General features: G+C 41.4%; 1 protein-coding gene across 1 annotated transcript; it reads right to left on the bottom strand.

The window, feature by feature from the left end:
- Nucleotides 1–1,468: 1,468 nt before the first annotated feature.
- Nucleotides 1,469–24,276, bottom strand: C11H5orf34 (chromosome 11 C5orf34 homolog). Its single transcript, XM_029544041.1, has 14 exons — nucleotides 23,950–24,276; nucleotides 21,763–21,993; nucleotides 21,266–21,355; nucleotides 17,819–18,465; nucleotides 15,764–15,865; nucleotides 14,278–14,401; nucleotides 14,171–14,176; nucleotides 13,061–13,146; nucleotides 11,737–11,806; nucleotides 9,679–9,849; nucleotides 7,765–7,859; nucleotides 6,113–6,208; nucleotides 2,986–3,026; nucleotides 1,469–1,862 (listed from the first exon to the last, which is right to left on the bottom strand). Exons 2-14 carry the CDS (start codon nucleotides 21,961–21,963, stop codon nucleotides 1,666–1,668), a joined length of 1,926 nt encoding a protein of 641 aa, XP_029399901.1. The 5' UTR covers nucleotides 21,964–21,993; nucleotides 23,950–24,276; the 3' UTR covers nucleotides 1,469–1,665.
- Between the last annotated feature and the right edge of the window lie 297 nt (nucleotides 24,277–24,573).

Raw genomic sequence — 24,573 nt, 5'->3', positions numbered from 1 at the left:
AAAATCGTCAACCTGAAATTTGATTTGTACTGCTTTAGGATTAGAGGTAAGGACCCTTATGGCAGTACGGTTGGAATATACACCATGCAGTCTGGGCTCTCTGGAAGCCTACTGGCTAAAGACAGTGATTCATCCATACAATGCATCCTGAATACTTCTGTTGGGCTAGGCTACAGAATAGCTTCAGATTAACTATTCCAGTAGAGGAGCTCCTTTATCGAAGGGTACTGACCACATGGAAATATGCCGGATAGATAGTGATATATTTGAACTAGGAGAGGCTAACTTTAGTGAGGTAGTTGGGATCATTGATGGACTGGCTCAAGTTCAAGGCCAGACCATGACAAGAACTGTTGTGGACCAACCCTCAAGGGGAGAAAGACTCTTCAGCGGGTTTTAAACACCACACCCTCCTGAGACTGGGCTTTCCCACTTCCGGAGTTCCTGATCTGGGTTTGGAGGGTCTTTTTCTCTGAGCCTCTGCCGCATGTGTTTTCACACCCCCAATAAACACTTTTCTTCAACTGCTGAGTCTGTCTGTGGCGTGAGACTGCTCTGCTGCGCTTTGTGGGCTTCAGATTTCCTGCATTTGAACAGAGAAAACAAACGGGATCCGGGCACCGAGCCTGTATCATCTAGATTCCAACAGGATTGCCTAGGTCACGTTTCATTTCTGATATACAGCCTCGCTTTTTATAGTTTGGATAGGGGAGGAAACGCCCCTCTTTTTAAGAGGAGCCAGTGGTAGGCTCAAAACCCTCTGGGTATTTTTTAAATGACCTTTTATTTTTGTGAGATAATACATTATTTCCCATTTCTCTTCCCTCCCTCCAAGCCCTCTCATAAAAGCCCAGAGGCCTCAACTGTAACGTTCCCTGGAGAAGAGTATCCCCAGAACTACACAGCCTGCCGTCACACCTACGAGGAACAAAGACTGAGCAGGTTGTATTTACTTAGGAATATAGATTTATTAATTTATGTATGTAGCAACAATTAGTGGGTTGCTGCCCTCCAGACAGCTGAACGCCTGCTCCCTCGCTGCTGATAATAACAAAGAGGCTGAAAATTCTTTATTTTTTTTTTTTATGTATGTGAGTACACTGTAGCTGTCTTCAGACACACCAGAGGAGGGCATCAGATCCCATTACAGATGGTTGTGAGCCACCATGTGGTTGCTGGGAATTGATTCAGCTGGATTACGTTGCAAAGCAAGCTCAGCCAGCAGTCTACTCCACCTAGGTGGTTAAGGTCCAACTGTGGCAAACCCTTAAGGTCTCTTTAGCCTGCTCAGGTTGGCGGAAGGGCGCAGCTATGCTTCTTCTACTGGAGAGATTAAATAGCAAATGGCCCAATGTACAATTCTGCACATTAATAAAGTTAGAAATTAACAAACTCCACAAGATAAAAACAGAAAAAACATATAACTTCCTTCTTATACATCTGATGTAAGAAATGAAATAGTTCAAAATTTCAAAACTGTTCTTTATTTTTAAAAATGTATACACACACAAACACTAAAATTTACAAGATGAGCAAAATACAATCAAAGTGAAGTCAGTTCTGTACAATCATTCTGCAGAAGTAACATTTGCAGTTTCTTGGGTTTGTAGCAATTCCATACTAGTAATTTGAAACATTCTTCAGATTTTGTAGTACTTTCATTTTTCACTTTCTAGAGAGTGACAGAAGATGGTCAATATCCTGAAGGATTTCAGAAGTTCTTTTCAATGCTACTGATACACTCTCTTCATTAGTTGCTTCTAGCAAGGTTTCTGAAGATCCTGACTTACAGTGATCAGAAGAACGCTGTTCATTCTTCTTGCTAGACGTGAGGTTGAGGACACCACTGTTTTCCAACAGCCCTGAATGACTTAGTTAAGGTGCTTTCCCCCACAGTTTTTCATGACATGGTTTGATTTTCAGAAAGCTTGGCTTTGGTGTGAAAATAATATTTCTCAGTTGCAAGGAATATCTTCTGAATTCATGACAGCACTGGGACTTTGGAGTTTATGGAGTCTACCTCTTATGGATGAGGGCACCAGTCATAGTGCAGGGAAAGTGAGAAATGATGTGTGTCTAGATGGCAGTTTAGTAGGAAAGGAAAGAAAACCTCAGTAATATTTCTTAACCTACATTTGTTAAGAAAATAGAAAGGGAAAGGGTAGGATGACAGAGTTATAAACAATGAACAATGCATTTTTAAATTAACAAAGATCTACAATAAAAAAAAATTTGACTCCTCTTACAGAACTAATTATTATTTGAGTAAGGTTATATATAACTATATTTTCTCAATTGAAAGTCCTTCCTGGAGGGAAAGAGGGAGTTCACAAGGACTCAAGTAGATAAAACACACACTGCCCAGGAAGCATATGAATCTTACAAGGCTCAGGAAGCTTCTAAACGTTACAACATTCACAAGGCCCCTTGCCAAGGGGCCTATAAGCACTAACCGCTGCTGGGGAGAGGGCACTCTGAGTAGGTGAACTACTTGTAGGTTGTTCAGGGAACTCCTGAGATGCAGTTTTATGGGTTGTCAGACATCCTCGGCTTTTACGGGATAGCTGCTTTTGAGTCATTATGCTTCTGTCCTCTCCCTCAACCAGACTCCTCTAAGTAATCCTAGGAAACTCGTTAGTCCACTGTGCTGGATCTGGGCAGAATAGGTCCTATAATAGGGTGAATAAATGTGGGATCAAATTTCCCCAGGAAATGTCACACAACAGTGAGATTACAGAAAATAAAATGACAAAATAAATTCAGATGAAAGGGTTCATAATAAAGTTACAGAAAGACTTTAACCCTAGCTCACCATTCCTTACCCAATCAAACATACCACAACAAGAAAATATCTTAGATATCATCTGACTTAACAAAACTCAGCAACATGTATGGATGGATTCATAGTCATAAAACAGTCATTACTCAGCCCTGACTGAAATGGGAGTATTTCTGAAGGATGATAATGTTTTTGTAAAAGGATACAGTTAAATTTCTGTATTTTCTCAAGCTCAGAAGCAACAGACCTACGGAGGATAAAGGATGACAAAGGGATATGAGCTCTTACCACACATGACAGAAAGAGGCAGGAGATCAACAAGCATGAGGATAAAACTGCAGCAAAGCCCCTAACGTATAGCTGGTCATCCCCGAGTCAGAACATACACAAATACCACAACTTGACTACCTCTGAAAAATTAATGAGGGCATTGTCTAAAAAAACCCTTTTATTTAAGTTACTAAGAAGTTGAATCAATAAGCTAATGATGGTAAGGTTAAAAAAAAAAATACTGAAATACAATTTAGAGAGCCATTTCCTGTGTGATCTCTTTTCTTCCTTCAAAGCACATTCAACTCAAAGTAACACTCTTGGAGGAGACAGAGGTAAGGGAGATTGTCTGGGGAGCGAAGCTGTTTCTCACAGCCAGCCGTCACCCAGTTGTGTCACCAACTGCACTGTCACTTTTGTTTGAGGCAGGGTCTTACTGTGGCTGACCTGGAACTCATAAAGACCAGGGTGGCCTCAAACTCATGGAGACCTGCCTGCTTCTGCCTTCCAAGTGCTGGGCTTAAGGCATGTGCCACTATGCTGGGCTTCATTTCTTAATATGTCAGCAGTTACTCTTTCAGTTTTTACATAAACAAGACAGCAGTAAAAAACAAAACAAAACAAAAAAACAACCCACTCCTCCACTGAGCAGAGGTTAGTGGTCAGTTCCAGAATCATATGCAATTTCCCCTCTTCCTAGCTGCTTTGAGGAATTTCCCTGCTGTGAAACAGGCTGAAGGATTAGGCATCTGCAAGGCTGAGCTGTAAAGGCGGGTGCACTAAAATCACATCTACTGTTTTCATTTGATTTATTCTAACAAGTATTCACTCGGGCAAAGGATGTAACTCAGGTTTAATGTGCGTGTGTCTCTGGCTGTGCATTACCCTGCGATGTACGCTGGGAGACCTATTACAACTTACTCTAAAAGCTCATGAATTAGGCTTGTGCTATAGCTCAGCAGTGGCGTATTTCCCTAAGATACTCAATACCCTGGATCTGATCCCAGAAGGAGGTTTCCAAAACAGGTTCCTAGGACTGCAAATCCCTGGTTAAGAACACAGACTGGCTGGTGAGATGGCTCTGCAGTTAAGAACACTGACTACTCTTCCAGAGGTTCTGAGTTCAAATCCCAGAAACCACATGGTGGCTCACAACCATCCGTACAGCTACATAAGATAAATAAATCTTAAAAAAAAAAAAAAAAAAAAAAAAAAGAACACAGGCAGCTCTTGTGGAGGACCTTCTTTTCCTCCTAGCACTCATGTTAGCAGCTCACGACTGCCCGCACTCCCTCGCTGGGAGATCTCATGTCTCTGGCTTTCTCAGGCTGACCTGCACTTGTGCATATATACATATAGGCACACAAATATACACATAATTAAAAATAAAAATAAATCTTAAAAATCAGACAATCCATCAAAACTTATATTCTAGCAGATACTATCTGCTCTTGAAAAACTATCTTCTCATTGTCTCCAGAGGCCAAAAACTCTTTTTTAAATGAAAATCTATTTCATGTGTATGTGTATTTTGCCTGTATATGTGTCTGTGCACCATGTGAGTTCCCAGAGCCTGTGGAGAGAAGAGGACGTAAGGTTCCAGGAATTATGGAGGGTTGTGAACTGCCATATGTGTGCTGGGAATGAAACTGTGTTGTTCAAGAACGGCCAGTGCTCTCAACCGCTGACTTCTCAACCAGGCCTGAAAGATGCCTTCTGTCTCTGCTCAAGTTACTCCTGAAGTCTGACGCCCCTCAAACATTAGTGTGGAGCCCAGGCCAATCTCCTGATTAAAATTACTTGCTTAATTTGCTAATTATTTTGGGACAAGAACTTAATATGACAGAAATTATTTGAAAGTCAATTTTTAAAAAATGTATGTTACATAGTATTCAATTTTCTTTAATAATACTAAAATTTCCATAAAAATTTTAATTTACCACAGATAAAGAGCCACTCATTTTGATATAAAATTTTCAATGTAGTGTTTTCTGTACATCAGATAAAAAAAGTATTTTTTAAAGAAGCAAGTTATTTTCAGGGTTGGAGAGATGGCTCAACGGTTAAGAGCACTAAAGGTCCTGAGTTCAAATCCTAGCAACCATATGGAAGCTCACAGCCATCTGTAATGAGATCAGATGCCCTCTTCTGGTGTGTCTGAAAACAGTTATAGTGTACTTACATATAATAAATAAATAAATAAATAAACAAACAAATCTTTTTTTTTTGGTTTTTCGAGACAGGGTTTCTCTGTGTAAACCCTGGCTGTCCTGGAACTCACTTTGTAGAGCAGGCTGGCCTTGAACTCAGAAATCTGTCTCCCTCTGTCTCCCGAGTGCTAGGATTAAAGATGTACACAACCACACCCAGCAATAAATCTTTTTTTTTTTTAAATAGTTAATTTCAAACTTATATTACTACAAAACATTTTATGAGTTGAATATGTTTAAAACCAAATGCTTTTTGGGTAAAAAAAAAAAATCTTCAGGGTTTTCCATTTGCTACTTTAAAAATATTGTTTTTACATTTATTCATTGTGTGTGTGTGCAGGCATGCCTGCATGAATATGTAGTCAGAGGACAACTTTGATTTTACACCGGGTTCTGAGGACTGACCTTAGGTCGTCATCCTAAGTAGTAAACCTTTACCCACTGAACCACATTACCAGCCCTTGTGTCTTGGTCACTGTTCTATTGCAATGAGGAGATACCATGGCCAAGGCAAATCTTATGAAACAAAGCATTTAATTGGGGGCTTCCTTAGAGTTTCAGAGGCTTAGTCCATTGTCATTGCGGCAGGGAACATGGCAGCACACAGGGACATGACACTGGAGCAGTAGTTTACAGCTCCATCTTGATGCACAGACAGACTGAAACACCAATGTCTATGCCCTAGTGATACATTTCCTCCAACAAGGTCACACCTCTTAATCCTTCTGATCCTTTCAAATGGTACTACTCCCTTATATATGAGCCTATGTGGGCCATTCTTTTTCAATCCACCATATTAATTTTTAAGTACTGGCTCTTATTCACAGGTTAAGTTTACAAGAAATATAAATACCAGTTTTCTTTGAGAGCAGGTGAGAGATGTGTGGGCACTTGTCTTGGGCTAGTCTGCGTTAGTTCTCTGCACCATGATGTTACTGATGTCACATATCTGGAAAGAACACATCACAAATATCTGATAGGAAAGCCCATTAATTTATAGTTAATATGTACAATAATAAAAACGAATCATCATAATACTTGGGTCTAGCTTACTATGTGGTAAAGAGTGACCTTGAACTCCTGACCCTGACAAGTGCTGGAATTACAGGGTGTGCCACCACACCTGGCTTTAAGGTTTTTTTTATGAATTTTTTTCTACTTTGAATGCTGGGGATGGAACCAGATCCTGGTCTATGCTGAGGAAATGCACTACAATCTAGCTAAACTTCTAGCCTAAATTTGTATATTCTCTACAAATATGTAAGAAATGAAAAAAAAAATCAATAAGACAGTTTGGAAAAAAACAGGACGAAGAAAAGTTTTAAATGAGGCAATAACATTTTTCTCAATTGTATTCACTAGACACAGAGGAGGCTACACCTTTTACATTATTCATAAAGAGTAAAATAATTTTACCTATATTTATAATATTATAAAAGAAAATATATAAATAAAAACACAAAAGGAATTCTTGTACTTCATTGAAAGCTCAAATGTAAACATCTCAACTTTTTCTTCTTAGTTTTTCAAAGTAAAGTCAAATTCCTAAAGCTTGTTATGAAAATATATTTACACAGTCTATGGAAGCATTTGCCTACTAAATTTAAACTTAGAAATTCCCATTAGAGCGTATACACACATATACAAGTATATATATATATATATATATATATATATATATATATATATATTCCTAAAGCTTGTTATAAAAATATATTTACACAATATTTACAGTCTATAGAAGCATTTGCCTACTAAATTTAAACTTAGAAATGCCCATTAGAGCATACACACACACACACACACACACACACACACACACGCATATGAGGAAATGTAACTTAATGAAACGAGTTTAAAAACTGAATGATCTCAAGTGACAGGACAGAACAATCATTAAAACATTTGCTAGATGTGCTATCTTCTTGAGAGAAATTGCTTAAAATAACAATTAAATATTGGAGCTTTTGGGCTGAAATGAGGCCATCCACCAGAAAAATCAATTCAAGATGTTGAGCAGGCAGTGTGTGGGCGCTGACAGGTCATGTTGCTGTCATGTCAGGACTCCTACAGATAGAGCCACATTAGCTGTGACTAACAGTGAGCTACATTAACTGAAAGGTATATTCCTAAAAACTCAGTTTAAGCATCGTCTCATTTAGGAATAACCATCAGCTAGTTTTTAACCATCACAGAAAACATACAACTTCATTTGTGGTCATTTATAAACTACCTCTCTTTCAATTCTGTTAAGGAGTTAGAATACCTGACTAACACAACTGACAACATTCTACTCTCCACGGCAAGACAGAACATGCTGGAAACATATTTTGGAAAAAAACACATGTAAACAAATGTTTAAAGCTGACTTGATTTATTTCATTATGTTAAATTTCAGTATACCCGAAAACTCTGAAATCTAGAAAAACTAAAGCTGCATATAAGATTTAAATTTTATTTACACTCCACCAGTTAAAACATGAAGATAAAATTGTTCTTCTGTACCTTTCATACGCTCCAGGGTGTTTAGTTGGAATTAATTGATCCTGTCCATCGGGGAAAGTTAATCTGCACCAACCTAAGCTGAGCCCTTGATCTACCTTAAGAAGCAAAAAGAAGAGGCAAGTTTTATCATTCTAAACGTTAAGAGCTAAAACATTAGCAACCTATTAAAGAATAAAGGAGTAGATGAGTCATTAAAGTTTTATTTTGAGAATTTGATGACTGTACTTTAAATGGCTTGTGGTATGTTTAAGTCATCACCTACAGAGGTAGTTATCAGGGAGTAAGAATGCCAATCTTTGTCATAATGTACACACACACACACACACAAACACACCACTATTTGTCATCCTTTTATTGATTATATTTTTCTGATGTTTGCTAGGAAGTTCACTGAGTTTATAAAGCCTCTTGACAGGATTTTAGATTTAACAAGCTAGGTCCCGCTGACAGGAGCCTGACATAGCTGTCTCCTGAGAGGCTCTGCCAGTGCCTGACAAATACACAAGTGGATGCTCACAGCTATCCACTGGATGGAGCACAGGGTCCTCAATGAAGGAGCTAGAAAAAGGACCTAAGGAGCTGAAGAGGTTTGCAGCCCCCTAGGAGGAACAACAATATGAACTAATCAGTATCCCCAGAGCTCCCTGGGACTAAACCAGCAACCAAAGAGTACACAGGGTGGGGACTCCTGGCTCCAGCTGCATATGTAGCTGAGGATGGCCTAATCAGTCATCANTGGGAGGAGAGGCCCTTGGTCCTGTGAAGGCTCTATGCCCCAGTGCAGGGGAATGCCAGGGCCAGGAAGTGGGACTGTGTGGGTTGGTGAGCAGGGGGAGGGGAGAAGGGATAGGGCCAGGGGTTTTCAGAAGGGAAAGCAGGAACAGGGATAACATCTGAAATGTAAATAAAGAAAATGTCTAATAAAAAAAAGAAAAAAGAAAGAAAATAAGAAAAGTAATAGAAAAAAAATAAATTTCTAATGAACAACAATAACAACAACAACAACAAAAAAAGTTTGGTCTCTAGAACTCAAATGGTGGCTCGTGATTGCCCGTGATCCAATTCTAGGAATTTGGATCCTTTCTCTTGATCCCAAGAACTCCTCCACGCACTGCACATAAACTTCACACAGGTACACATAAATACACAGGAAAAACTAACAATATAGTATTTTGAGATAATGTAGTACTGATTTCTGTTCTATTTTCTGTAGATAAGTAACCAATCAGGATATATTTAGACTATAATTGACAAACCATAGCTAAGAATAATGTATTAGATTTGAAAAAAATCTAGACTATAGGCTCGTGAATGTTTTTGTAATAAAGAAATAACATTTGAGGAGATAACGTTTATCCTGACATTAATAATATATAATGTACACAACTATCTAATACCAAAATGGTGTCTCATAGGTGACAATTACTAACACTGTATAATAAATTTCACTGAGTGTAATAAATGTATTTCAGTCTTAGGCAACAGTTCTCCATCTGTGGGTTGTGACCACACAGGGTCACCTATCAGATATCCTGCATATCAGGTATTTACATTATGACTCATATCAGAGAAAAATTATAGTTAAGAAGTAGCAACAGGAGCTAGAGAGATGGCTCAGAGGTTAAGAGCACTGACTGCTCTTCCAAAGGTCCTGAGTTCAAATCCCAGCAACCACATGGTGGCTCACAACCATTGGTAATGAGATCTGATGCCCTCTTCTGGGGTGTCTGAAGACAGCTACAGTGTACTTACAATAAATAAATAAATAAATAAATAAATAAATAAATAAATCTTTAAAAAAAAAAAAAAAGAAGTAGCAACAGAAATAATGTTATGGTTAGGGGTCCACACAGCATGAGGAACTGAATTAAGCGTTGTAGCATTAGGAGGGCTGGGGATCTCAGACAGACTCACTTGTCTCTTCTCAGCAGAGGAGCTGAGATTCCAATTCAGCGTTAGTGTGACTCCATCCAAAAAGACAGCATGGACTTTGTCATCAGAGTAGGCAAGGAATCTCCCCACGTTTGGGATGAGCGATTCCTTCAGAAGCACGGGCAGGATACTGCTAACACTTACTCCAGGTGCCTAAAACCGAGTAAACAAAGACAGCATAAGACAGAGCTTCCCATGAAAAAGATTTCACTAATTACTAATGAACTCTGAAGCAACTTGAGTCTTATTCAAATGTTGAGCACTATACAGAACTCTGACCCATATTTTATCTTTTCAAGAATTGCACAGACAAAACTGTCTAACTAATAAGATTAAGTTCTTATATCTCTGTAAGCTACCATTCCGCCATGAACTTTACATAGGCAAAAATTATGAATTATAATAGCATATAGGTCTATAATCACTTGAGTATGGATTTAGAAATCAATGTCTGAGAGTCATTTCCTCTAAGGCAGAATTAATGAATTTACTTTTACATTTGTAAAAAAGGTAAAATATGATACTCTTATGGTTTATATTGAGAATATTTTTACATAAACTCAAAATTTAAACAATCCCCATTTCTCCCTCCTCATTAAAACAAAGAAAGAGGGCTGGAGAGATGGCTCAGTGTTTCAGAGCACTGACTGCTCTTCTGAAGGTCCTGAGTTCAAATCCCAGCAATCACATGGTGGCTCACAATTATCCGTAACGAGATCTGACATCTTCTGGAGTGTCTGAAGATGCTACAATGTACTTACATATAATAAATAAATCTTTAAAACAAAAACAAAGGCCGGGCGTGGTGGTGCATGCCTTTAATCCCAGCACTTGGGAGGCAGAGGCAGGCGGATTTCTGAGTTCGAGGCTAGCCTGGTCTACAGAGTGAATTCCAGGACAGCCAGGGCTACACAGAGAAACCCTGTCTCGAAAAACCAAAAAAAAAAAAAAAACAAAACCAAAAACAAAGAAAGAATCAGCTGAGCATGGTGGCACACACCTGTCATCCCAGCACTTGGCAGGCTAAGGCAGGAAGATCTCAAGTTTGAAGCCAGCCTGGGCTACATATCAATATTCTGCACCAGAAAGCCAAGACGGGAGGAGTGGGGGTGGGGGGAACTCGCTCAGCTCTGTGATAAGAGTGTGTGTCTGGCGCGTTCTAAGCCAGGCTCAAATCCCTACACGGTGGGGGTGAGAGCTTATATAGATAAAGAAAGTATCTAGGACACAGAAAGTACAACACAGGGACACGAGGGACAGAGCATCTGCCATACCCACAATGCCCGGGACTTAAAGGATACTGTAGAAGCCAGGTTTCCCAACCCATCTATGAGGTAGGTATTCTTTCTTCCCTCCCTCCCTCTCTCCTTTTTCTCTTTAAGTTTTCTGAGACAGGGTTTATGCTGGCTGGCTTTATGTTAACTTGCCACAAGGTGAATGATCAGAGAGAAGGGAACCTCAATTGAGAAAATGTCTTTATAAGACCTGCTTTTTCTTAATTAGTGACAGATGTGGCCCACTGTGGGTGAGGCTACCCCTGGGCAGGCAGTCCTGGGTTCTATAAGAAAGCAGGCTGGGAAAACCATGATGAGCAATTCAGTAAGAAGGGCCTTCCCATGGCCTCTGCATCAGCTTCTGCCTCCAGGTTCCTGGCCTGCTCGAGTTCCTGCCCTCACTGCCTTTGAGGAGGAACTGTGATGTGGAACTGTGAGTGAAATAAACCCTTTGCTCCCAGGTTGTTTTGGGTCATTGTGTTTCGTCTAAGCAATAGAAACTGTAACTAAGCCAGGATTCCTCTGTGTAGCCCAGGCTGTCCTGGAACTCATTTGTAGACCACGTTGTCCTTGAACTTAAGAGATCTGTCTTTCTCTGCCTTCCAAGTGCAGGAACTAAAGGTATGCACCACTGTACCTGGCTCAAGGTAGGTATTTTCTAGAATAAACAAAGTTACAAAGACTTTCTCACATGACTTACACGAAAGCAGTTTGTGCAATATTAATCCTAACAAGAAGACAACTAACAATCTTGCTTTTCACATACCATTTTCCAGCAGCACACACGGTAGTTGTGGCTTAGTGAAAGCCTTATCTTGGCACAATGTTGAAGAATTCTGGGAACATAAAAAAAATTCCCTAAGTGTTTGTAAATAATGACATTTTCCAGTATTTCCAAACACCCGGTTCTGTGGTACAATGTTTCAGCAACATCCTGAATGCCACGTTACAGTTTACATGACTATGGCAACCCTCAGGAAGGGTTAAGTTCCTGGATGGGAACTTACCATCACCGCCTTCTGCCCTCAGTGTAGCCAGCTAAGACTACTCCTTGGCCTTTTAACAATGAAGGAACACCATAGATAATTCTCAGGTGCTCTTTTAAACCTGTTTACTCAGTTGTGTGTGTGCACTGCCATGTGCGAGTCTGCAGGCGCATGTGTAAAGGTCCGAGGAAACTCTGAGGCTTTAGTTGTCTCTTTCCACCTTTATGTGGCTTCAACAGGTCAAACTCAGGTTACTCAGCCTACACAGCAAGTGCCTTCCTGCTTCTCAGATCTTCTAAAGAGGTGACAGAGTCACATGCCCAAGGCTTTAGTGTAGTCTACAGATGGCTAAAAAGCAGTCAACTATGTGTAGGAAATGACGCAGTAATTTCTGAGCCTGCTAATCGATTTGGGTATTGTTTACAGATAACTTCATCAAAACAAATTCTTGAATTCATTATCATGCTTTCTTAATCAAAAGAGTTTAAAAAGAGGTGAAATACAGAACCAATACATTTTTAATCTTTAGTACACTCATAAAACTTCATTACTCTGAAAATAAGAAAGTGGGAAAATTGCAAATGTCCCCTCAAATCGTCACCTTGACTGTAGCGACCATAAGGGACACTATACTTATCCAGAGAACAGTAATTTAGTCCTTCTCTGGACCTGCTCACTTATTCTATGAAGTTTCTCCATAAATTTCTTTTTATTTTATTTTATTTTTTAATTAATTAATTAATTAATTTATTTATTATATGTAAGTATACTGTAGCTGTCTTCAGACACTCCAGAAGAGGGAGTCAGATCTCCTTACGGATGGTTGTGAGCCACCATGTGGTTGCTGGGATTTGAACTCAGGACCTTGGGAAGAGCAGTTGTATGCTTTTACCTGCTGAGCCATCTCACCAGCTCCTCTCCATAAATTTCAAAGCCAGAAATGCTCTTGTAATGACACGGATAATTTTTTAAATTATGAGACTAGAAAACTTGTCAGATTTGTAGCAAAGACACATATTCCCATTGTACCAGTCTTAATCTTACCCTTAACCAGAGGAGACACATCAAGGTACCCAGATGTATGGGGTGAGTACCGTAACTCACCTGGTTGCCTGTTTAATCAGAGAACGTACAGAGAAGAGGTTTCCTGGTCTGTCTGGAGGAAGGTTATTTACAGAGTAAGTTTTCTCGTATGAGGGCCTCAGTTGGAATCCTCAATATCCATGTAAAAGTTGAATATATATATATATATATATATATATATATATATATATATATATAGTTAAAAATAAGTAAATATAAATATATACAGTTTATATGTATATATATTTAACTACTTTTTCCTTGAGGTATGTATGCATGCACCCATGACTATTTGTATTATGTTAATTTGGGTTCCCCCAAATTATTTATTCGAGAATCTGACACTGAGGGACCCTGCCCCGGTTGGTTCTGATTGGAAAATAAAGTTGCTGGCAGCCAATGGCTAGGCAGGGCAGAGACATGACTTTTAGGATGCCAGGCAAGGGACCGAGTCTCTGGTCTGGCTCCTATCTCCCAGTAAGGACTGTGGCCCCTAAGCAAAAGCTGAGGCTGTCCCCTTCTTCCTGCCCTAGTCTATAGCTGTGGTAAGATGCCCTGGCGGGAGCTGTCAAAAATGGCAGCTCCTCGCCAGGCAGTGGCGCACGCCTTTAATCCCAGCACTTGGGAGGCAGAGGCAGGTGGATTTCTGAGTTCAAGGCCAGCCTGGTTTACAGAGCAAGTTCCAGGACAGCCAGGGCTACACAGAGAAACCCTGTCTCGAAAAACAAAACAAAACAAAAAAAACAAAACTGGCAGCTCCTATCTAAATGGCAGCACAGCCACATCCCCTCAGCCTTCAGCCTCCACAGGGGCATCTCATTTCCTGCTCAGCAGGAGTTGCCCCTTACATAGCTGAGCAAGGTGGCAACACCTACTCCCCTACACCCCCAGCTCCCAGCAGCCCCACGAGCTGGTGTCTCAGCAAAACCAGGCTGCAGTCGGGAAGAACTTCCCACAGGAATCCATGGGCCGGATGCAGGGAAAGGGAAAAAACACCCACCAATCCCTGAGCTCCGCAAACTCAGGCCTTGAAATCCCACCAATCCTCAAACTGGAAATGTCTGCCCTCAAAAGCTCCACCCCCTAAGAAATCCTATGTAAGCACTGCCCTTTGTTCAATTCCCTGCTGCCTTCTCTCTGGAGCGGAGGGAAGTAATGTTACAGATAGCACATTTGCCATACTATGACTTTAAGAAGAGCTTTATATCAAAATTCTTGAGTTTTCATAGTTAGCTTACCTTTTCTGATTCTTCTTGACTTGGATAATATGTAAAATAGTTACCAAAATGAGCCCCTTCTGACTTGAAAACCGATCCATCTCCAGGAAAAATCTCTATTGAGTTTACATTTTTATGGGTAAGCCTAAGGTAAAGAAATAATTATTTGTTTTCTAACTAAGACTAATGCATGCATTAAAGCAATCATTAAGACAATAAAACCCCAAATAAACAATAAATCAAAACCAGAGATGTGGGTATTTTTGAACTGAAGAGAAAGAGAACAGATGAAGTGCCTTCTGTTTATATCAACAACAAAGCTCGGAGCTTCTAGAACCCAGAATCCTGCCTTCATATGCCCAGTGCCAACCACAGCGACTGGTACATACAGAGTCACCAAAGCAGTGTGGGTACATACAAGTTAGATACCACACTTCAGTAAATATAGCTGGTGTAATCAATACCCGATGGATGAGATTAACTATCCATGTAAAACGTGACCAATTACACACGTGCTAGCCAGGTATGATCTAAGCATTCCGTATACAGTTACTGAAAAATATTTTTATTGGAAATCACTTTTATGGAACAGATATAAAAGATATGTCTTTCATATCTTGCCAGGGCTCTCGAGATGACTCAGCAGGTAAAAGCACTTGCTGCCAAGCCTGATGAGCTGGTTCAACTCCTGGGACCCTCATGATGGAAGAAGAGGTTGTCCTCTGACCTCCACATGCATGCCGTAGCACACACGTGTTGCCAGGCCCAGTAAAAAAATAAATGCAATTTAAAAAAATATACACTGTCAGAGAGCATGGGTCTTCATACAAGACAGGAAAGCCACTGGCAGCCAAAGCCCAGCAGGTATGCTTTTTAGCATTATGGAAAGAAGGCCGCATCTGGCCAACACTGTGTCCTGTCCAGTAACTCTGTTCTAGGGAAGGGAGAATTCAGTGGAGTAGTGCAGGCCCAGAGCAGCCAGGAAAGGAATGACTTTCTTTGACTGAATCACCCTTAGGCTGATTCCATGCTCTAGGTAACACAACTAGACCTTCTCAGGTCCAGCGGACACACTAAAGCCTCTGGTACATTCCATTCAGCAGTAAGTCCGAATCTCAGTGGCTTGGTAGCTGTCATGTAGCCTTGTAAACTTGGCTAACATGAGTCATAAGACCTCTGTGCATACTAATAAAATTAGTTTTGTGACCTGTAAAAGTAAAGATAAAACAGAGCGGCCCAGTCGACCCAGCAAAACTATCTGTTTATAAAAATCGGTTTGCAAATACAGTCTCATTCCCACTGTGAGTTAAGAAATAAATAAACAGGCTGGAGAGCTGGCTCAGCGGTTAAAAGCACAGACTGCTCTTCCAGAGGTCTTGAGTTCAACTCCCAGCAAACACACGGTGGCTCACAACCATCTGTAATGGGATCCGATGCGCTCTTCTGGTGTGTCTGAAGACAGCTACAGTGTACTTGTCAACTCCCGGTGCAAGGGAAGGGGCTTTACCTGTATGTAACACCTTTATACCACACCGCCTTCACAAGCTCAGGGTAGGAAAACTCTTCCGCTTCGGACTGTCTCTGTAAAAGTGAGTCACAGAAGTTCCACCTGTGAAAAGTCAACTATGAGAACTAACTCGGCTTCTTCAAAATAACTGCCATTAAAAGTCAACAAAACAGTGCCGCCACACTGCCACTCCCTGCCTTACTCACCAGATCAAAGCAAACACAAGGCAAGGCGCACCAGGGACACTTCAGAGCAAGTCCTACCGTGCCGTGCATCTTTACAGTAGTCCTCAGGAGCCTCATTAATGATCTCTGCACGTTATACAGTTAAAAGCTTTCCTAATCTTTCCAACTGAACCTGAATTCAGACAGCAAATCCTCCGTGAGATGTCTACGGTAGGCCAGGCATCGTGGTCTACATACTAAGAAGTTAATTTCCCCCAAAGCAGGTGTGTTTTCTGCCTCCAATGGAGACTTTCCACATGACAGTGTAGTAATCACCAAGCCTAAAGAGAGGGAGCCAGGGGCTGGTGAGATGGCTCAGTGGGTAAGAGCACCCGACTACTCTTCCGAAGGTTCGGAGTTCAAATCCCAGCAACCACATGGTGGCTCACAACCATCCCTAATGAGATCTGACTCCCTCTTCTGGAATGTCTGAAGACAGCTACAGTGTACTTACATATTAATACTTACAAATAAATAAATAAATCTTTAAAAAAAAAAAAAAAAAAGAGAGGGAGCCAATGAGAGCTATGGGCATGAATAGGACCTAACTTAGCAACAGTCGGTGAGACGGGCACCCCAAGGAGTAAGACTTAAGCTGAGACAAGGGAAGGTGTGTGTGTGTGTGTGTGTGTGTGTGTGTGTGTAATGCTCCCACTGGAGCAAAGAGCAGGGCAGGGGCAGCAGGGAAGGAGAGGCCGAGTGAGCACAAGTTCACAACCACAGGGGAGTCACAGACATGAAAATGGCAGAGGTGAGGACTATAGCGAAGGAGGCAAGCAGAGCATGGAAAACCTGAGTAGCCAGATTAAGGAAAACGGGTTTCAACCAAAATCCAGGCAAAGAAACATTTCACTTAGGAGCCTAAAACCTCTTCTGTCAAATATTTGTAATCCTTGAATTTCCAGTTTTACCTAGATATTTATGGCAAGCTCAAAAGCTTTAAGTGTACACAGAGACCACGGGGGAGCAACTATCAATTCTACAAGTGCTAGTGATGGATCTCAGGTTCCTTCTACAAAAGATCACAGTACTTCTTGTAACAGGGTTACTACACCGAATACATAAGCACACAAGTGTCTCACAGTAAGTACTTTGTAAATGTTACTTGACAAAAAAGTTACTGTATCATTTATACAAAGTTCGTGTTGCAAAATTTTAACTATTACTCATCTGTGAATGACAAGTTTTTGGCTAGTCATGAAGAGGTTTCCATATACTGAACCCCCTTGAAAAAGGACAGACCTTTAGTCAGTTAACTAAATATGGGTAGCCTTGGGGCTGATATCAAAGAAAGAAGCCATAATCAAAACTCTGCAGGTCCATGCTCTGCCGTGGGGTCACATGCTCCAGTGACCAGACAAAGACTCCCTTCTCGGCTTTCTCCCAAGGAGCTCTTCTGTACTTTAATGAGCCTTTTAGGGACAGTGGCCTTCATGAGTTGCCGCTACTCTACACTAAGGAGTGACTCAGTTTTCATCTGCTCTGTATTACACGTCATGAAGTACCTAGTGTAGAGCTAGCCTTTCCCAGACAGTGTACAGAGTAGGAAATGCCAATGTCTTTGCTTGGGAAATGATTTACTATCCCTTAAAAGTAAAGATTTCAGTCAAGGAAATGAACTGAAAGAACAGTAGGAGATGTGGCAGCTCATGCCTTTAACCCCAGCACTTTTGGGAGGCAGGGACAGGAGGGTCTCTATGAATTAGAGGTCAAGATTACATAGTGAGATCTTGTCTCAGAAAACCAAAATCAGAACAAAAACCACGTGACGCTTGGGGTAAGGACAAGTTCTCCCAACCTTGCTCTCTACAACAAATCACCCTTGCTTTACCTGTGCATGTGTGGGGCAGGGCAGCTGAGTAACAAGGCCCTGGGAAGGACAGAAACCTCTGCTCCTCTTTCTTCAGGACTGTCAGAAGTCACAATGCTACTCGCAGGGAAATCTGCATCAATTTCAGATGCAACACGAACTTTGTTATAAAAACGAAGTGCTAAAGCCAGAGGGTATTTCCACTCCTCTGGACAGAAGGCAACAGACCAAGCCTGCTTTACCCAAGCGTACACGCATCTGTGATTTGTGCTCGGGGAAGGCAGCTCCTCTCTCCCCTCAGTGTCATTCACACAACATATGTTTGCTAAAGTGTTTTTAGATTTCAAGAGCTGGTAATGAGGTTCATTTTCTTTATTCCTTAATCTTTGTCCTGATAAATTTCCACATCTGCAGACTTTTCTGGTCTTCTCAACTAGTTTATTTTTGGGGTCCTGATTCTTTGTTTCGGATAGTATTCCAGATGAATCTGGCCTCTGGCTCACTTTACACAAAAAATGTACTGTAAATTCATGCTGGGATCTGGGCAGACAAAGGTATGCATGTCCATCCAGGGATGTTATCTTCACCACGCCACTCTCCGAGTACGTGATGCAGTCATCTCTGTCAAGGCTGGGCCATTCTACTTCCGAGAAATCAATGAAGATATGCTGAATTGAGAGGGAAAAAGAACCATGGTATTTATTTTCTGTTAATGTTCACTTTCTCCATACTTTTGATATTAAAAACATTATTTAAGAGAGTAAGGAAAAGTTTTCATACTTGTGTTTTTACCATCTAGAAAAATGAAAACTGGAGTCAACATATGGTTTTACAGACAATACTGGATGCTAATAGTGTATCTCTTAGAAATAGACACACACACACACACACACACAAACATACACACACACACACAAAAGAGGAAGAAGATTAGCACAAACTTACTTTGATTTAAATTGTTCAATGAACTAGGGAGACATGGATTTGCAGACCACTCATCCCAAAAACCTACTGTGAAAGAGAGCAGCCATAAGGAGATGAAGGAGAACCTGGGCTGGCTATGTTATATAAAAGCAATTGGAGATTACATGCTATAGAAATAGTGTAGAAGTCACTGAGACAACACGGTCAGAATTATTGTTTAGGGTGGCTTTGGGATTCCCAGATGAACTGAAGTCACATGAAGCACCTGCCCTAGAAGGCAGCCAGCACCCTGTGGCCTAACATACATTCCGAGTGGCTTTAAAAGTCATTTTACACAATTCAAATACTGAAAAGTAAGCCGACCTTAAAGAGCACACTCAAAACAGTTAACTGTCTCTCTCTGCTTTTCATACATACAAGAAATCAGCTGTACTGTACACAACAGTACTGTGATCAATCATTGTATATCGTTCAACACTTCAACTTCCATCTTTACTAAACCCTAACTTTACTAAAGCTGGTGTGAAGAGAGCCTCTTTCCAGAGCCATCCATGTCAGAACACTCATCTTAGGGGCAGTGACTGATGGCTAACCTGTGTAAGGAGGGTCGGGGAAACTCGAGCGACAGTCCAGTGGCCACATTACAGCATCAGCAGCAAAGGACCCCCTTTCAATGAATGACGCTGGGAAGAAGCCCTGTGGAGTAAGTGATAGCTTAGAGCATCTGCCTGCTAAGGTGTGGATACGAGGTGTCCTCCATAGAGGTGGAGATGCTAAGGGTGCAGTTTCCAGCCAGTGGTGCTGCTGAGAGGAAACTGGATCATGAAGACACCAGTGTCCACAAAGGATTAACTCACTCATGAGTTCTCAGATGAATGGGCTGTGCTAGGTCTGCCTGGAGGAAGTGGGTGTCTCAGGGAGAGCTATCGAAGGGTCTAGCTTCTCCCTTGCCCCCTTCTGTCTGCTTCCTGGCCACTATGCTTTGCTTCACCCTACACTCCTCACCACAGTGGTCTACTTTAGCCTCAGCCAATGGTGACAGGGCCAAATGAGCTCGGACTAAAGACCTCTGCAGCAGTAAGCAAATCTCTCCTCCTTAAAGTTGTTCATCTCAGCTGCTTTGTCACCATAATATAAACAGATACAAAACTATTAAAACAGCTACAACACAACATGAAATTGCTCAGTAAGGAGGCAGGAGAGCAGTAGAAGGAGTAGAGGTAATTAACAGGCGCCCGGGCTGAGGGTGTTGCTCAGTGGTGAAGTGTCTTCCTGTCATGTGGGGTCCTGGGTTCTTGCCCGTGTACCAAGACGGACGAGGCTCAAACTCTAACTTCGTCAATTCGAAAAATTTCACAGATAAATCAGGTAAACTCTCTGAAACACAGTTTGTCTTCACAAAGGATGGGTATTTGGGAAATAGTACCCATGCCACACTGGCACCACTGAAGTTTTTGGTTTGTTGGAAACAGGATCTAATTACACTGCCCATGTTAGTCTCAAGTTTAGGAGGTCAGGCAATCCTCTTGTCTCAGCAGCCTGGAAATATTTTCAACATTCATTCTAGTTCCTATCCATAGTCTTAATAAACAAAATTTGCCATTATTCCCCAAAATAAAATATAAACAAGAGTAAACATTTTATACTTATACATAATTATGTATTGGGCTGCCTAGGTTTTTGTCAGGAATTGAGTCCTGGTAAAGATGGAATGTCAACTGTGGAAAAATCTCCATGATGGTCTGTGGACACGTCTGTGGGGCATTTTCTTGGTTGGTTGGTGCTTCATGTGGGGAAGCACGTCCCTCTGTAGGGGATACCATCCCTGGACAGGTGGGCCTGGATTATATACAAAAGATAGTAGCTAAGCGGGGCTGGTGAGATGGCTCAGCAGGTAAGAGCACCCGACTGCTCTTCTGAAGGTCCTGAGTTCAAATCCCAGCAACCACATGGTGGCTCACAACCATCTGTAACAAGATCTGACTCCCTCTTCTGGAGTGTCTGAAGCTACAGTGTACTCGCATGTAATAAATAAATAAATAAATCTTTAAAAAAAGATCGTAGCTAAGCAAGGCAGAGAAAGCGAGCCCGTAAGCAGTGCTCCTCATGGTGTCTGCTTTAGATTCTACCAGGCTTCCCTCAAGGCCAGACTGAAAACCACTAGCTGAAGTAAATCCTTTCCTCCCCAAGTTGCCTCTGGCCAGCCTTTTATCACAGCGTCAGAAGAAGCAGACTAGACTCATAGCTTCTCATATATACATTAGCAGGCACACACAGTTTACTAGAATTTGTATGATGCTTAATACTGAGACATATGAGAATAAAAAAGTCACAAATCTGCAATGTTACAGTCCTTGACTATAAAGGAAATGTCAAGGAGATGAAATACGTAAGCTGAAATAATGTAACTTCTACATTCCTTAGCCTGGTGAGCAGAGAGGCCTATTCACCCTATAGTACGTACTTACTAAGTGCTAAACCATCTGTTTAATTAACCTGTACCCAAATATTACTCATAAAAATGTGGTTTGAAACAAAAATTACCTTTTTTCTTTCAGGAGGTATGATGCTTTCAGATAAAAAAGGGCATGTAGCTGAAGAGTTTCGAAAATCTAGGGCTCGCTGTAGTTGCTCCTGTAAAAAGAAATATAAAATATCTGAAAATCAGTTTAGAATGACAGAAGTCCAGTGCCCTAGCTCCCTTCACATTCCAGCAGCTTCAGCCACTGGCTAGTATTAAAAGGAACACTTTTAGCCTGGTAGTTAGTGGTGGGGCGTGTTTTTTTTTTTTTTTTTTTTATATTATTTTCTTTATTTACATTTCAAATGCTATCCCGAAAGTTTCCCATACCCCTCCCCCCCGTGTCTTTAATCCCAACACTTGGGAGGCAGAAGCAGACGGATCTCTGTGAGTTTGAGGCCAGCCTGGTCTACAAAGCGAGTTCCAGACCAACCAGGGGTACACAGAGAAATTGTGTCTCAAAAAAAAAAAAAAAAAATTAGACAGACAGACAAACATATTCTTTTGTGATATTACTTACTCTGTAGTTGCTAATAACAAAGTGTGTTCGTTGACGGATTCTCTCTGGTTGTTCTAAAGGATGTGTTGAGGGAGGAAGTGCCTTTTCAAAGAGAAATTCAGAGCCACAAGGAGAGATCTGCAGCGTGGAACCACCATCGTAGTGCACTTGGACGGAATCATCCTCATAGAGCACCATTCGCACCTCAGCTGCCGTTCCCATACCTGGGTATGCCGCCCTTCTCAGCACGGACTGTGGGGAATGGGGACACAGCAGCACAGGCAGTGTTGTGCTTAAAGCTCAGGAGTTCCATCAAGATAAACACATGTATTTCCTAAGAACACAGGGCAACACATCCGGCACTGTGTATCCTCTAACCTCTGGGATCTAAAATAAACTTTCTTAACAAATTGCCTTAAGTAACCCCCAGGACTTTACTCAAACACAGTCAAAACCTAACCTGGGAGGCGTGGACAGCTCACAAAATCACAAACCTTTCGTGGTTTACTGTTCCTCAAGTTTAAATTTGTATCTGATATGCTCAGCATCTCATTTCAGATAAACCAAATTATACTTTGGTAAGAAAAATATAGCAATTTGGGCAGGCATGACAGTTTAACATGTGAATATGCTTGGCATGCAGGCCTCATGAACTGAACTGCATCTCTGGAATTCACCATGGAAAAGCAAGAACAGAGCTGTAGCAAAATTATGCATGCCTGCACTCATACATCATAATACAGTAATAATAATAAATAAAAATAAAATAAATAAAAACATAGCAAATCAGTTTTAACACATGCAAACCACGGGCCAAAAGAAACTGTTAAGCTTAAGGGAAAAGACCATGAAAATATACAAATGTCAGAATACACTGCTCCCCAGTCCGGAACGAAGCCAGTAGTCAATCCAGTCCCTTCAATGTATTCTCACTTCTTCTATTCCATGTCTTAGCACCAAATGACTGTTGTGACTCTGCTTTCCATAGCTGTGCGGTACAAAGGGGAGGTGGCCTTCGTTTAGGTGCCACTCTCTGCTCGGCAGCCGCCTAGGGATTCTGTTATCTGTAAAACGAGTGGGTTACAGGACTGCCCTAGGTTTAAGTGAAGAAATACCCATGGCAGTGCCCAGCAGAACGAAAGCCGCCTTGTCAGGTCCCAGTAAATCTTGTGAATGTTAATTCTTTTCTAACACAAACCCTGCCTCCTGTATTATCAGCCTCACCTGTCTAAACAACAAAACACTGTTCGGAGGCAATACTTCTGAGTTCATGTCAATTTTCTATCAATAAAGTACAGTAAACCCCTCCTTGCTAGCACCTCTTACAAATCTTCATCCTATCACGACCCGGCTTTCCACTGGCAATAATCCATTCCACAACGGCCATCAATGGCTTTGTACTCCATGTCTTCAGACCTCATCCTATTAGACCTACTCGGTCTGTAACTAAGTTGTAGATTGTCCCCTCTCCCAAACTCTTCCCTCCATCCTCCTCCAACCCCACTTTGGGTTAGTAAGGGTTTCTTCTCTACTGCCACCTTTGTTGTTACTTTAGTCATTCTTATTGATGACTTAAATCAAAGATTCTTTGAGACCTTACCTAATAACAATGGTTACTTTCATCCACACCTTTTTTTGTTTTTTTTTAAATATGCAAATAAGGTATGCACAATTCAGGCTACAGTTAGCAGCATAGACTTCTACATCTTTGTTCCACAGAGAAACGTAATCTAATTAAACTACAACAAAAGCACTCCCACCAAAATCAGACTTCTGCAGCATTCCCTAAATCCATTCTTTAGCTGGAGTCCATCAATCCTAGTCATTTGCACACAGAATGAGATCAATAGTTCTACACCACAGCCTACAGAGCTACACAGGCTAGCCCGCCACTCTCTCCAAATGTCACTTCCTAATTCCCGTGTTCTGATCACTTTAATCACACTGGCTTTGTAGAGATTGTTCTTGAAAGAAGGTGTATCCCGTCTCAGGGTCTTTGCCCTGTTCTCTCTGTCTAATTTGTCATCTCCTTGCTTATCATACCACAAAGTCTTCATCAGAACTCACGTCTCAACACAAATACCGCTTGCACAAAGCCCCAACTTTATCACGTTGAAGGCTCGTTTGTTTTTTGTTTTTTTAAACAAACCCGGGGAAAGAGAAGGGGGCGGGAAAACACAAGACCCCCGCCAAACTTCCGACACTCACCGGCAGTTCAGGGCTGCGAAGTTGTTTTCCACCCCGAAAGGAGGGCAACCTCGGCCTCCGACTGACCTCTATCTTGCTCGAGTGGCACGAACTGTGCAGTTGGCGACGGCTTCTCCACGGTTCCTTCCGTCATTCAGTAACTCCCGAGAGGCATTTATGGTGGAAGAAAAACAATCACATCTACGGAAAAACATGGACACAAAGAAGTGCTTCGATTGAAACACCAGTCCAGTCCTCTGGGGCAGCATCGGCGACCCGAGGACCAAAACACAAACAAAACACAAAGCTGGGCAGCGGTTTGAACCTCCCGCACCGAGAGGAAGGGGCGGGCTCCGGAAAAGCGAAGCCGGAAGTCCCGCCTCTTCCATTGCAAAGAGCAGTTCCGGGAAAAGACCGGTTTTCCGGGCGGGATTCTGGTCTCCTCGAATTGAGTGTTCAGAGTCGGGGCGGAAGCGCTGAGATTCTGTGGGGATGAGGATTGTAGACCAGCCTTACCAGGCAACACTAACACAGGATAGGTGTTAGCGGAGTTTGAAAATTCTTTAAAAGTAATCGAAGACAAAGACCACTTGTTTTAAGAAATGACAGAAAATGTCTTCTAATTCTTAATTTATTGCCATTAGA

Source organism: Mus pahari, chromosome 11 (genome assembly GCF_900095145.1).
Source record: "Mus pahari chromosome 11, PAHARI_EIJ_v1.1, whole genome shotgun sequence".
Classification (NCBI taxonomy): Eukaryota; Metazoa; Chordata; class Mammalia; order Rodentia; family Muridae; genus Mus; species Mus pahari.
This window is presented reverse-complemented; position numbering and strand designations above follow the sequence as displayed.